The following is a 12,672-nucleotide window of genomic DNA, read 5'->3' as shown; positions in this document are numbered from 1 at the left end:
TCCTCCCTCTCTCCTCTTCTACCCTCCTCTCTCCCTCCTTCCTTCTACCCTCCTCTCCTCCCTCCCTCCTTCCTTCTATCCTCCTCTCCTCCCTCCCTCCTTCCTTCTATCCTCCTCTCCTCCCTCCCTCCTTCCTTCTATCCTCCTCTCCTCCCTCCCTCCTTTTCTATCCTCCTCTCCTCCCTCCCTCCTTTTCTATCCTCCTCTCCTCCCTCCCTCCTCTTCTCCTCTGGTCTCCTGTTCCCCACAGTGTCCAGTGTTAAAGCCAGAAAACACCTGAATACAAAGCCCATACAGTGTCATTTTCCCCACATGCTCTGTCCCTGGCTTCTTTTCTAATCACAGATTACAGTGTTCAGCTGGCCTTTCTGTGTAGCTGGCTTTCTACTTTCCACCCAAGCTCCCGTTTCCTGTTATTTGATAGCGCCGGCAGGGCAAAGCTGTTTTATCAGAGCGAAGGAAAGGTAGGTGGAGGGCAAGCTTTCTGCTTTTCTTCCGCACTGACAGAAGAGCAGGGATTAGTTGCTCCAGTTGTCAACACAAACCTGGCTGAGGAGAAGAGAGGGATGAATTGAGGCCATGTTGAGAATGTTTCATCCCTTGCCAAACTCTTTCCTCCAACAGCAGCATGCAGAACTTCAGTACCCATCCTCTAGCTAAGGAGAACACCCCCTCATCCCTCATCCCATGAATGTGCTTTCCTCAGGGAACATTTTCCTCAAAGAATATACTGCATCAAACATATGGTCAATTTAATACCCATGTTGCTAAAATGATGTAGTTGTGTTCTATGTAATACCCATGTTGTTAACAGGATGTAGTTGTGTTCTATGTAATACCCATGTTGTTAACAGGATGTAGTTGTGTTCTATGTAATACCCATGTTGTTAACAGGATGTAGTTCTATAATACCCATGTTGTTAACAGGATGTTGTTCCATGTAATACCCATGTTGTTAACAGGATGTAGTTGTGTTCTATGTAATACCCATGTTGTTAACAGGATGTAGTTGTGTTCTATGTAATACCCATGTTGTTAACAGGATGTAGTTCTATAATACCCATGTTGTTAACAGGATGTAGTTCTATAATACCCATGTTCTTAACAGGATGTAGTTCTATGTAATACCCATGTTGTTAACAGGATGTTGTTCCATGTAATACCCATGTTGTTAACAGGATGTAGTTGTGTTCTATGTAATACCCATGTTGTTAACAGGATGTAGTTGTGTTCTATGTAATACCCATGTTAACAGGATGTAGTTCTGTTCTATGTAATACCCATGTTGTTAACAGCATGTAGTTGTGTTCTATGTAATACCCATGTTGTTAATAGGATGTAGTTCTGTTCTATGTAATACCCATGTTGTTAACAGGATGTAGTTCTATAATACCCATGTTGTTAACAGGATGTAGTTGTTCTATGTAATACCCATGTTGTTAACAGGATGTAGTTGGGTTCTATGTAATACCCATGTTGTTAACAGGATGTAGTTGTTCTATGTAATACCCATGTTGTTAACAGGATGTAGTTGTGTTCTATGTAATACCCATGTTGTTAACAGCATGTAGTTGTGTTCTATGTAATACCCATGTTGTTAACAGGATGTAGTTGGGTTCTATGTAATACCCATGTTGTTAACAGCATGTAGTTGTGTTCTATGTAATACCCATGTTGTTAACAGGATGTAGTTGGGTTCTATGTAATACCCATGTTGTTAACAGGATGTAGTTGTGTTCTATGTAATACCCATGTTGTTAACAGCATGTAGTTGTGTTCTATGTAATACCCATGTTGTTAACAGGATGTAGTTGTTCTATGTAATACCCATGTTGTTAACAGGATGTAGTTGGGTTCTATGTAATACCCATGTTGTTAACAGGATGTAGTTGGGTTCTATGTAATACCCATGTTGTTAACAGCATGTAGTTGTGTTCTATGTAATACCCATGTTGTTAACAGGATGTAGTTGTTCTATGTAATACCCATGTTGTTAACAGGATGTAGTTGTTCTATGTAATACCCGTGGGTTAGTCATGTCTGTATACTGTAGTCACACACGTACAACATGGATTGAAGGCTGTATACAGGGAACTGTTGTTAGCCTGAGACAGTCTCTGTCATTACAACAACTATGTTGCACAGTCACTATGACACAACAGCTAAATACTTTACATTCCACCAAACTGACCCTACTGCCTTGAACTAAGTCTAACCACCTCAGTAGAGATGTTACCATGTGACAGCTAAATACAACAGCTAAATACTTTACATTCCACCAAACTGACCCTACTGCCTTGAACTAAGTCTAACCACCTCAGTAGAGATGTTACCATGTGACAGCTAAATACAACAGCTAAATACTTTACATTCCACCAAACTGACCCTACTGCCTTGAACTAAGGTTAACCACCTCAGTAGATATGTCATGATGTGACATGGACATAGGATTCAATGAATGACTACAGCCACTGAGCTAATAAAACTCTGCTCCTGTCGGACCTTTCTGTTGTTCTGTTCTTGTCTTGTCCCGCACAGTAAACTGTTCACAGAGTTCATTCTGTTGTTGTTTGTCTTTACAGTAAACTGTTCACAGAGTTCATTCTGTTGTTGTTTGTCTTTACAGTAAACTGTTCACAGAGTTCATTCTGTTGTTGTTTGTCTTTACAGTAAACTGTTCACAGAGTTCATTCTGTTGTTGTTTGTCTTTACAGTAAACTGTTCACAGAATTCATTCTGTTGTTTGTCTTTACAGTAAACTGTTCACAGAGTTCATTCTGTTGTTGTTTGTCTTTACAGTAAACTGTTCACAGAATTCATTCTGTTGTTGTTTGTCTTTACAGTAAACTGTTCACAGAGTTCATTCTGTTGTTGTTTGTCTTTACAGTAAACTGTTCACAGAGTTCATTCTGTTGTTGTTTGTCTTTACAGTAAACTGTTCACAGAATTCATTCTGTTGTTGTTTGTCTTTACAGTAAACTGTTCACAGAGTTCATTTTGTTGTTTGTCTTTACAGTAAACTGTTCACAGAGTTCATTCTGTTGTTGTTTGTCTTTACAGTAAACAGTTCAGAGTTCATTCTGTTGTTGTTTGTCTTTACAGTAAACTGTTCACAGAGTTTATTCTGTTGTTTTTTGTCTTTACAGTAAACTGTTCAGAGTTTATTCTGTTGTTTGTCTTTACAGTAAACTGTTCACAGAGTTTATTCTGTTGTTGTTTGTCTTTACAGTAAACTGTTCACAGAGTTCATTCTGTTGTTGTTTGTCTCTACAGTAAACTGTTCACAGAGTTCATTCTGTTGTTTGTCTTTACAGTAAACTGTTCACAGAGTTTATTCTGTTGTTTGTCTTTACAGTAAACTGTTCACAGAGTTTATTCTGTTGTTTGTCTTTACAGTAAACTGTTCACAGAGTTTATTCTGGTGTTGTTTGTCTTTACAGTAAACTGTTCACAGAGTTTATTCTGTTGTTGTTTGTCTTTACAGTAAACTGTTCACAGAGTTTATTCTGTTGTTGTTTGTCTTTACAGTAAACTGTTCAGAGTTTATTCTGTTTGTCTTTACAGTAAACTGTTCAGAGTTTATTCTGTTTGTCTTTACAGTAAACTGTTCAGAGTTTATTCTGTTTGTCTTTACAGTAAACTGTTTAGAGTTCATTCTGTTGTTGTTTGTCTTTACAGTAAACTGTTCACAGAGTTTATTCTGTTGTTTTTTGTCTTTACAGTAAACTGTTCACAGAGTTTATTCTGTTGTTTTTTGTCTTTACAGTAAACTGTTCAGAGTTTATTCTGTTGTTGTTTGTCTTTACAGTAAACTGTTCACAGAGTTCATGCTGTTGTTGTTTGTCTTTACAGTAAACTGTTCACAGAGTTCATGCTGTTGTTGTTTGTCTTTACAGTAAACTGTTCACAGAGTTCATTCTGAAGGTTCCTCTGGGTCGTCTGGTCAAACAGAAGCTACACTGCCTCATCGACATCGTCCACAGTGATCTCTTCACACAGCACGGTAAGTACTCCGCTACTCAGCACCATCTCTGCCAGCCCCACACGCAGCGAGCCAAACAGCCAAGCTCTGCACGCCAAGCCCCACACGCAGCGAGCCAAACAGCCAAGCTCTGCACGCCAAGCCCCACACGCAGCGAGCCAAACAGCCAAGCTCTGCACGCCAAGCCCCACACGCAGCGAGCCAAACAGCCAAGCTCTGCACGCTGAAGCCTCGACCTTGAAGCTCTGCACAGCCAAGCCTCGCACGCCAAGCCTCGCACGCCAAGCCCCACACACGATGAAACCCCAACACGCTGGTCTCCAGTGTGCCGTGTTAAGGTGTAACAGGGTTATGTCTGGGTGATGCTGCAGTCAGTCCTGTTGTCTCTGTGTTAGAGAAGACCCCACCACACTAATCCATATTATCTATTCTAGATCACTCTGTCAGCTTGATAGTCTCTCTCCTCTCTCTGTTCCTCTCTCCCCATCTTTTCCCTCTCTCCCACCTTTCTTCTCTCTCTCTCTTCCCCCCTCTCCGTCTCACTTCCCTCCTCTCCATCTCTCTCTCCGTCTCTCTTCCCCCCCTCCATCTCTCTCTCCATCTCTCTTCCCTCCTCTCCATCTCTCTCTGTCTCTCTTCCCCCCTCTCCATCTCTCTCTGTCTCTCTTCCCCCCTCTCCATCTCTCTCTCCATCTCTCTTCCCTCCTCTCCATCTCTCTCTGTCTCTCTTCCCCCCTCTCCATCTCTCTCTCCGTCTCTCTTCCCTCCTCTCCATCTCTCTCTGTCTCTCTTCCCCCTCTCCATCTCTCTCTCCGTCTCTCTTCCCCCTCTCATCTCTCTCTGTCTCTCTTCCCCCCTCTCCAATCTCTCTCTCTGTCTCTCTTCCCCCCTCTGCATCTCTCTCTCCGTCTCTCTTCCCTCCTCTCCATCTCTCTCTGTCTCTCTTCCCCCCTCTCCATCTCTCTCTGTCTCTCTTCCCCCCTTTGCATCTCTCTCTCTGTCTCTCTTCCCTCCTCTCCATCTCTCTCTGTCTCTCTTCCCCCTCTCCATCTCTCTCTGTCTCTCTTCCCCCCTCTGCATCTCTCTCTGTCTCTCTTCCCTCCTCTCCATCTCTCTCTGTCTCTCTTCCCCCCTCTCCATCTCTCTCTCCGTCTCTCTTCCCTCCTCTCCATCTCTCTCTCCGTCTCTCTTCCCTCCTCTCCATCTCTCTCTCTGTCTCTCTTCCCCCCTCTCCATCTCTCTCTCCGTCTCTCTTCCCTCCTCTGCATCTCTCTCTCCGTCTCTCTTCCCCCCTCTCATCTCTCTCTGTCTCTCTTCCCCCCTCTCCATCTCTCTCTGTCTCTCTTCCCCCCTCTCCATCTCTCTCTGTCTCTCTTCCCCCCTCTGCATCTCTCTCTCCGTCTCTCTTCCCTCCTCTCCATCTCTCTCTGTCTCTCTTCCCCCCTCTCCATCTCTCTCTGTCTCTCTTCCCCCCTCTCCATCTCTCTCTGTCTCTCTTCCCCCCTCTGCATCTCTCTCTCCGTCTCTCTTCCCTCCTCTCCATCTCTCTCTGTCTCTCTTCCGCCCTCTCCATCTCTCTCTCCATCTCTCTTCCCCCCTCTGCATCTCTCTCTGTCTCTCTTCCCTCCTCTCCATCTCTCTCTGTCTCTCTTCCCCCCTCTCCATCTCTCTCTCCGTCTCTCTTCCCTCCTCTCCATCTCTCTCTCCGTCTCTCTTCCCTCCTCTCCATCTCTCTCTGTCTCTCTTCCCCCCTCTCCATCTCTCTCTCCATCTCTCTTCCCCCCTCTCCATCTCTCTCTCCGTCTCTCTTCCCCCCTTTCCATCTCTCTCTCCATCTCTCTTCCCCCCTCTCCATCTCTCTCTCCATCTCTCTTCCCCCCTCTCCATCTCTCTCTCCATCTCTCTTCCCCCCTCTCCATCTCTCTCTGTCTCTCTTCCCCCCTCTGCATCTCTCTCTGTCTCTCTTCCCCCCTCTCCATCTCTCTCTCCGTCTCTCTTCCCCCCCTCTCCATCTCTCTCTCCGTCTCTCTTCCCCCCCTCTCCATCTCTCTCTCCATCTCTCTTCCCCCCTCTCCATCTCTCTCTCCATCTCTCTTCCCCCCCTCTCCATCTCTCTCTCCATCTCTCTTCCCCCCTCTCCATCTCTCTCTGTCTCTCTTCCCCCCTCTGCATCTCTCTCTTCGTATCTCTCTTCCCTCCTCTCTATCTCTCTCTCCGTATATCTCTCTCTTCCCCCCTCTCTCCGTCTCTCTCTCCATCTCTCTCTTCCCCACTCTCTCCGTCTCTCTCTTCACCTCTCTCTTCCCCCCTCTCTCCGTCTCTCTCTTCATCTCATTCTCCCTCTGTCAGCCACCATGGCAGGTAGTTGAGGAAGGTGTCCCTGTAGTTCTGTGATGTATCATGTCAGGCTGCTCTGTGCTAGAGGGGAGGATTTAAACTCTTCCTTCCTGCCAAACTGCCCTGAAGGTAATGGATGTTCACCAGAGACGCTGGTCCTCCATACAGCCTACTGTGGTGAGACACGCTAGCCCTGTCTTAGTGTCTGTGTGTGTGTGTGTATGTGCCATGCTAGCCGTGTTAGCGTGTGCTGTCTGATGGACTCTGTCACATTAACTAGTCGTAGTCTGCTGATTGAGGGAAATCTTTGCTACAGACACCTGGGCCTTTGGGCTTCATGTTAGGAACTAGATTTCACCTCCCCACACACACATCCCAATACACACCCAGCCCAATACACACACACACACACACACACACACACACACACACACACACACACACACACACACACACACACACACACACACACACACACACACACACACACACACACACACACACACATCCCAATACACACACACATCCCAATACACACCCAGCCCAATACACACACACACACACACACACACACACACACACACACACACACACACACACACACACACACACACACACACACACACACACACACACACACACACACACACACACACACATCCCAATACACACACACATCCCAATATACACACATCCCAATACACACACACATCCCAATATACACACATCCCAATACACACACAGCCCAATACACACACATCCCAATACACACACACACACACACACACACACACACACAGCCCAATACACACACACACACACACACACACACATCCCAATACACACACACACACACACAGCCCAATACACACACACACACACACAGCCCAATACACATACACACACACACACATCCCAATACACACCCAGCCCAATACACACACACACACACACACACACACACACACACACACACACACACACACACACACACACACACACACACACATCCCAATACAAACCCAGCCCAATACACACACACATCCCAATACAAACCCAGCCCAATACACACACACACACATCCCAATACACACACATCCCAATACACACACATCCCAATACACACACAGCCCGATACACACACACACACACACACACATCCCAATACACACACACACACATCCCAATACACACACACACACACACAGCCCAATACACACACACACACACACACACACACACACACAGCCCAATACACACACACACACACACACATCCCAATACACACCCAGCCCAATATACACACACACACACACACACACACACATCCCAATACACACCCAGCCCAATACACACACACACACACACACACACACACACATCCCAATACACACACATCCCAATACACACACATCCCAATACACACACATCCCAATACACACACATCCCAATACACACACACACACACACACACACACACAAACACACACACATCCCAATACACACACACACACACACACACACAGCCACACAACACACACACACACACACACACACACACACACACACACACACACACACACACACACACACACATCCCAATACACACACACACACACAGCCCAATACACACACACACACACACACACAGCCCAATACACACACACACACACACAGCCCAATACACACACACACACATCCCAATACACACACACACACCCAGCCCAATACACACACACACACACACACACACACACACACACACACACACACACACGCCTTAGCAGTTAGACAAAGTGAGAAGCGCTCAGCTGAGAGTGAGAAATCCAGTGGTAGTTCAGTGTGGATGGTTAAGGACAGACACACTGACTGCCCAAAGCACTGGTCTTATGTAGATGGATGAGAGAAAGAACAGCTGGCTCTTTCTATGGGAACTCTCTCTGTGTGCTTTCTACTGACCTCTAAACCAATTACAAATGACAGGAAATGACACCATGAAACAGGCCTCTAGCTTCGACTCCAAGGGAGAGCCGAAATGGTTTCCAGTGGATACATAACACGTTTAGGAGTATCAGGATTCCTTTAGTACCAGATAAAACCCTATTCCCCCATTATAACCCTATAACCCCATTATAACCCTATTCTCCATTATAACCCCATTATAACCCTATTCCCCCATATAACCCCAATCCCTCTTTTTAACCCCATTCCCCCATTATAACTCTGTTATAAACCAATATAACTCAGTTATAACCCTATACCCCATTCCCCCATTATGACCCTATTCCCCCATTTTATCTCTATTATAACCCTATATCCCTATTATAACCCCATTATAACCCTATTCCCCCGTTATAACCCCGCTAGTCTATGGGCCAACCCTCTAGTCTAATATATTGAACCATAGTGAATATGGGCCAACCCTCTAGTCCAGTATACTTAACCATAGTGAATATGGGCCAACCCTCTAGTCTAATATGAACCAACCCTCTAGTCTAATATATTAAACCGTAGTGAATATGGACCAATCCTCTAATCTAATATGGACCAACCCTCTAGTCTGATATGGGCCAACCCTCTAGTCTAATATGGGCCAACCCTCTAGTCTAATATGGGCCAACCCTCTAGTCTAATATTAACCAATCCTCTAGTCTAGTATGGGCCAACCCTCTAGTCTAATATATTAAACCATAGTGAATATGGACCAACCCTCTAGTCTAATATGGGCCAATCCTCTAGTCTAATATGGGCCAACCCTCTAGTCTAATATATTAAACCATAGTGAATATGGACCAACCCTCTAGTATAATATGGACCAACCCTCTAGTCTGATATGGGCCAACCCTCTAGTCTAATATGGGCCAACCCTCTAGTCTAATATGGGCCAATCCTCTAGTCTAGTATGGGCCAACCCTCTAGTCTAGTATGGATCAACCCTCTAGTCTAATATTAACCAATCCTCTAGTCTAGTATGGGCCAACCCTCTAGTCTAATATATTAAACCGTAGTGAATATGGACCAATCCTCTAATCTAATATGGACCAACCCTCTAGTCTGATATGGACCAACCCTCTAGTCTAATATATTAAACCGTAGTGAATATGGACCAATCCTCTAATCTAATATGGACCAACCCTCTAGTCTGATATGGGCCAACCCTCTAGTCTAGTATGGGCCAACCCTCTAGTCTAGTATGGGCCAACCCTCTAGTCTAGTATGGGCCAACCCTCTAGTCTAGTATGGGCCAACCCTCTAGTCTAGTATGGGCCAACCCTCTAGTCTGATATGGGCCAACCCTCTAGTCTAGTATGGGCCAACCCTCTAGTCTAGTATGGGCCAACCCTCTAGTCTAGTATGGGCCAACCCTCTAGTCTAGTATGGGCCAACCCTCTAGTCTAATATGGGCCAACCCTCTAGTCTAATATGGGCCAACCCTCTAGTCTAGTATGGACCAACCCTCTAGTCAAATATATTAAACCATAGTGAATATGGGCCAACCCTCTAGTCTAATATGGGCCAACCCTCTAGTCTGATATTTTAAACCCTAGTGAATATGGACCAACCCTCTAGTCTAATATGGGCCAACCCTCTAGTCTAATATATTAAACCATAGTGAATATGGACCAACCCTCTAGTATAATATGGACCAACCCTCTAGTCTGATATGGGCCAACCCTCTAGTCTAATATGGGCCAACCCTCTAGTCTAATATGGGCCAATCCTCTAGTCTAATATGGGCCAATCCTCTAGTCTAGTATGGGCCAACCCTCTAGTCTAGTATGGGCCAACCCTCTAGTCTAGTATGGGCCAACCCTCTAGTCTAGTATGGATCAACCCTCTAGTCTAATATTAACCAATCCTCTAGTCTAGTATGGGCCAACCCTCTAGTCTAATATATTAAACCATAGTGAATATGGACCAACCCTCTAGTCTAATATGGGCCAATCCTCTAGTCTAATATGGGCCAACCCTCTAGTCTAATATATTGAACCATAGTGAATATGGGCCAACCCTCTAGTCCAGTATACTTAACCATAGTGAATATGGGCCAACCCTCTAGTCTAATATGAACCAACCCTCTAGTCTAATATATTAAACCGTAGTGAATATGGACCAATCCTCTAATCTAATATGGACCAACCCTCTAGTCTGATATGGGCCAACCCTCTAGTCTAATATGGGCCAACCCTCTAGTCTAATATGGGCCATCCCTCTAGTCTAATATTAACCAATCCTCTAGTCTAGTATGGGCCAACCCTCTAGTCTAATATATTAAACCATAGTGAATATGGACCAACCCTCTAGTCTAATATGGGCCAATCCTCTAGTCTAATATGGGCCAACCCTCTAGTCTAATATATTAAACCATAGTGAATATGGACCAACCCTCTAGTATAATATGGACCAACCCTCTAGTCTGATATGGGCCAACCCTCTAGTCTAATATGGGCCAACCCTCTAGTCTAGTATGGGCCAATCCTCTAGTCTAGTATGGGCCAACCCTCTAGTCTAGTATGGATCAACCCTCTAGTCTAATATTAACCAATCCTCTAGTCTAGTATGGGCCAACCCTCTAGTCTAATATATTAAACCATAGTGAATATGGACCAACCCTCTAGTCTAATATGGGCCAATCCTCTAGTCTAATATGGGCCAACCCTCTAGTCTAAAATATTAAACCATAGTGAATATGGACCAACCCTCTAGTATAATATGGACCAACCCTCTAGTCTGATATGGGCCAACCCTCTAGTCTAATATGGGCCAACCCTCTAGTCTAATATGGGCCAATCCTCTAGTCTAGTATGGGCCAACCCTCTAGTCTAGTATGGGCCAACCCTCTAGTCTAGTATGGATCAACCCTCTAGTCTAATATTAACCAATCCTCTAGTCTAGTATGGGCCAACCCTCTAGTCTAATATATTAAACCATAGTGAATATGGACCAACCCTCTAGTCTAATATGGGCCAATCCTCTAGTCTAATATATTAAACCATAGTGAATATGGACCAACCCTCTAGTATAATATGGACCAACCCTCTAGTCTGATATGGGCCAACCCTCTAGTCTGATATGGGCCAACCCTCTAGTCTAATATGGGCCAACCCTCTAGTCTAATATGGGCCAATCCTCTAGTCTAGTATGGGCCAACCCTCTAGTCTAGTATGGATCAACCCTCTAGTCTAATATTAACCAATCCTCTAGTCTAGTATGGGCCAACCCTCTAGTCTAGTATGGATCAACCCTCTAGTCTAATATTAACCAATCCTCTAGTCTAGTATGGGCCAACCCTCTAGTCTAATATATTAAACCATAGTGAATATGGACCAACCCTCTAGTCTAATATGGGCCAATCCTCTAGTCTAATATGGGCCAATCCTCTAGTCTAATATATTAAACCATAGTGAATATGGACCAACCCTCTAGTCTAATATATTAAACCCTAGCGAACATGGACCAACCCCAACCCGCTGGTCTAGTCTATTGAACCTTAGCCAGCCACTCCATGCAACAATGTGGATGGCCTGTCATTTCTGAAGTGCCTCTGTGTTTTTATCCCACGCAAACAGATTAATTTGTACTGTTCATCTGGCTATGTTGGAGGACTAGAAAGCTTGTCTCTGTGTGTTTGTGTGTGTGGGTCTGAGTGTTCTTGTGTGAGAGGGTGAGTGTTTGTGTGTTTGCTTGTGTGTATGTTTCCCATGGAGGGAGGGAGAGGGGAGAGGGAGGGAATTTCAGCACTGGAAAGACATGGTAATAAACACTGTAGACAATGAGCCAGAGTCCCTCAGATTGGAGATTTTTATTTGGTGTTTCAGCATCAGGAAGATTACTCACCGGTGTCCCCTAAGCTTATGACTGACAGCACACGGCTTAGCTTTCTGCCCTGTACACCACAGATGGAACCACAATGTCAATAAATCAAATGTATTTATAAAGCCCTTTTTTAAAAACATTTTTTTTTTTACATCAGCTGTTGTCACAAAGTGCTTATACAGAAACCCAGCCTAAAACCCCAAACAGCAAGCAATGCAGATGTAGAATCATTAAAGGGGCAATTGACATTTCAAACAATTACAACGTTTGGGTTTTATAGCGGAGGGGTGGTGGGGCTGGAGAAATGTAACCACTGTCATAGACAGAGCTATGGATACAAGGACTGACCATCCATCATATCAACGTTATAGTTTAACCATGTTTTCAGAAACAGTGTTTGTTTACCGTTATATTGTTTACAAACAAATGACTAAAACAAGCGGTTGATCTTCAAGGTTTTCCTAGTGGATCACCAAACAAGGTTTTCCTAGTGGATCACCAAACAAGGTTTTCCTAGTGGATCACCAAACAAGGTT

The 12,672-nt window shown here is 44.6% G+C and overlaps 1 protein-coding gene across 7 annotated transcripts in view; it reads left to right on the top strand.

The window, feature by feature from the left end:
- LOC106591860 (dedicator of cytokinesis protein 1) overlaps window positions 1-12,672 on the top strand; it is a 723,705-nt gene that overhangs the window by 146,854 nt on the left and 564,179 nt on the right. For all 7 annotated transcript variants that reach the window (XM_045687698.1, XM_045687691.1, XM_045687686.1 and 4 more), the window contains exon 25: window positions 3,897-4,003. In XM_045687698.1, the coding sequence (XP_045543654.1) occupies window positions 3,897-4,003 (107 nt within the window). The remainder of the gene's footprint in view (window positions 1-3,896; window positions 4,004-12,672) is intronic.

This window comes from Salmo salar, chromosome ssa01 (genome assembly GCF_905237065.1).
Source record: "Salmo salar chromosome ssa01, Ssal_v3.1, whole genome shotgun sequence".
Lineage (NCBI taxonomy): Eukaryota > Metazoa > Chordata > Actinopteri > Salmoniformes > Salmonidae > Salmo > Salmo salar.
Note: the sequence above shows the minus strand (reverse complement) of the source record. Positions and strands in the feature narration are given on the sequence as shown.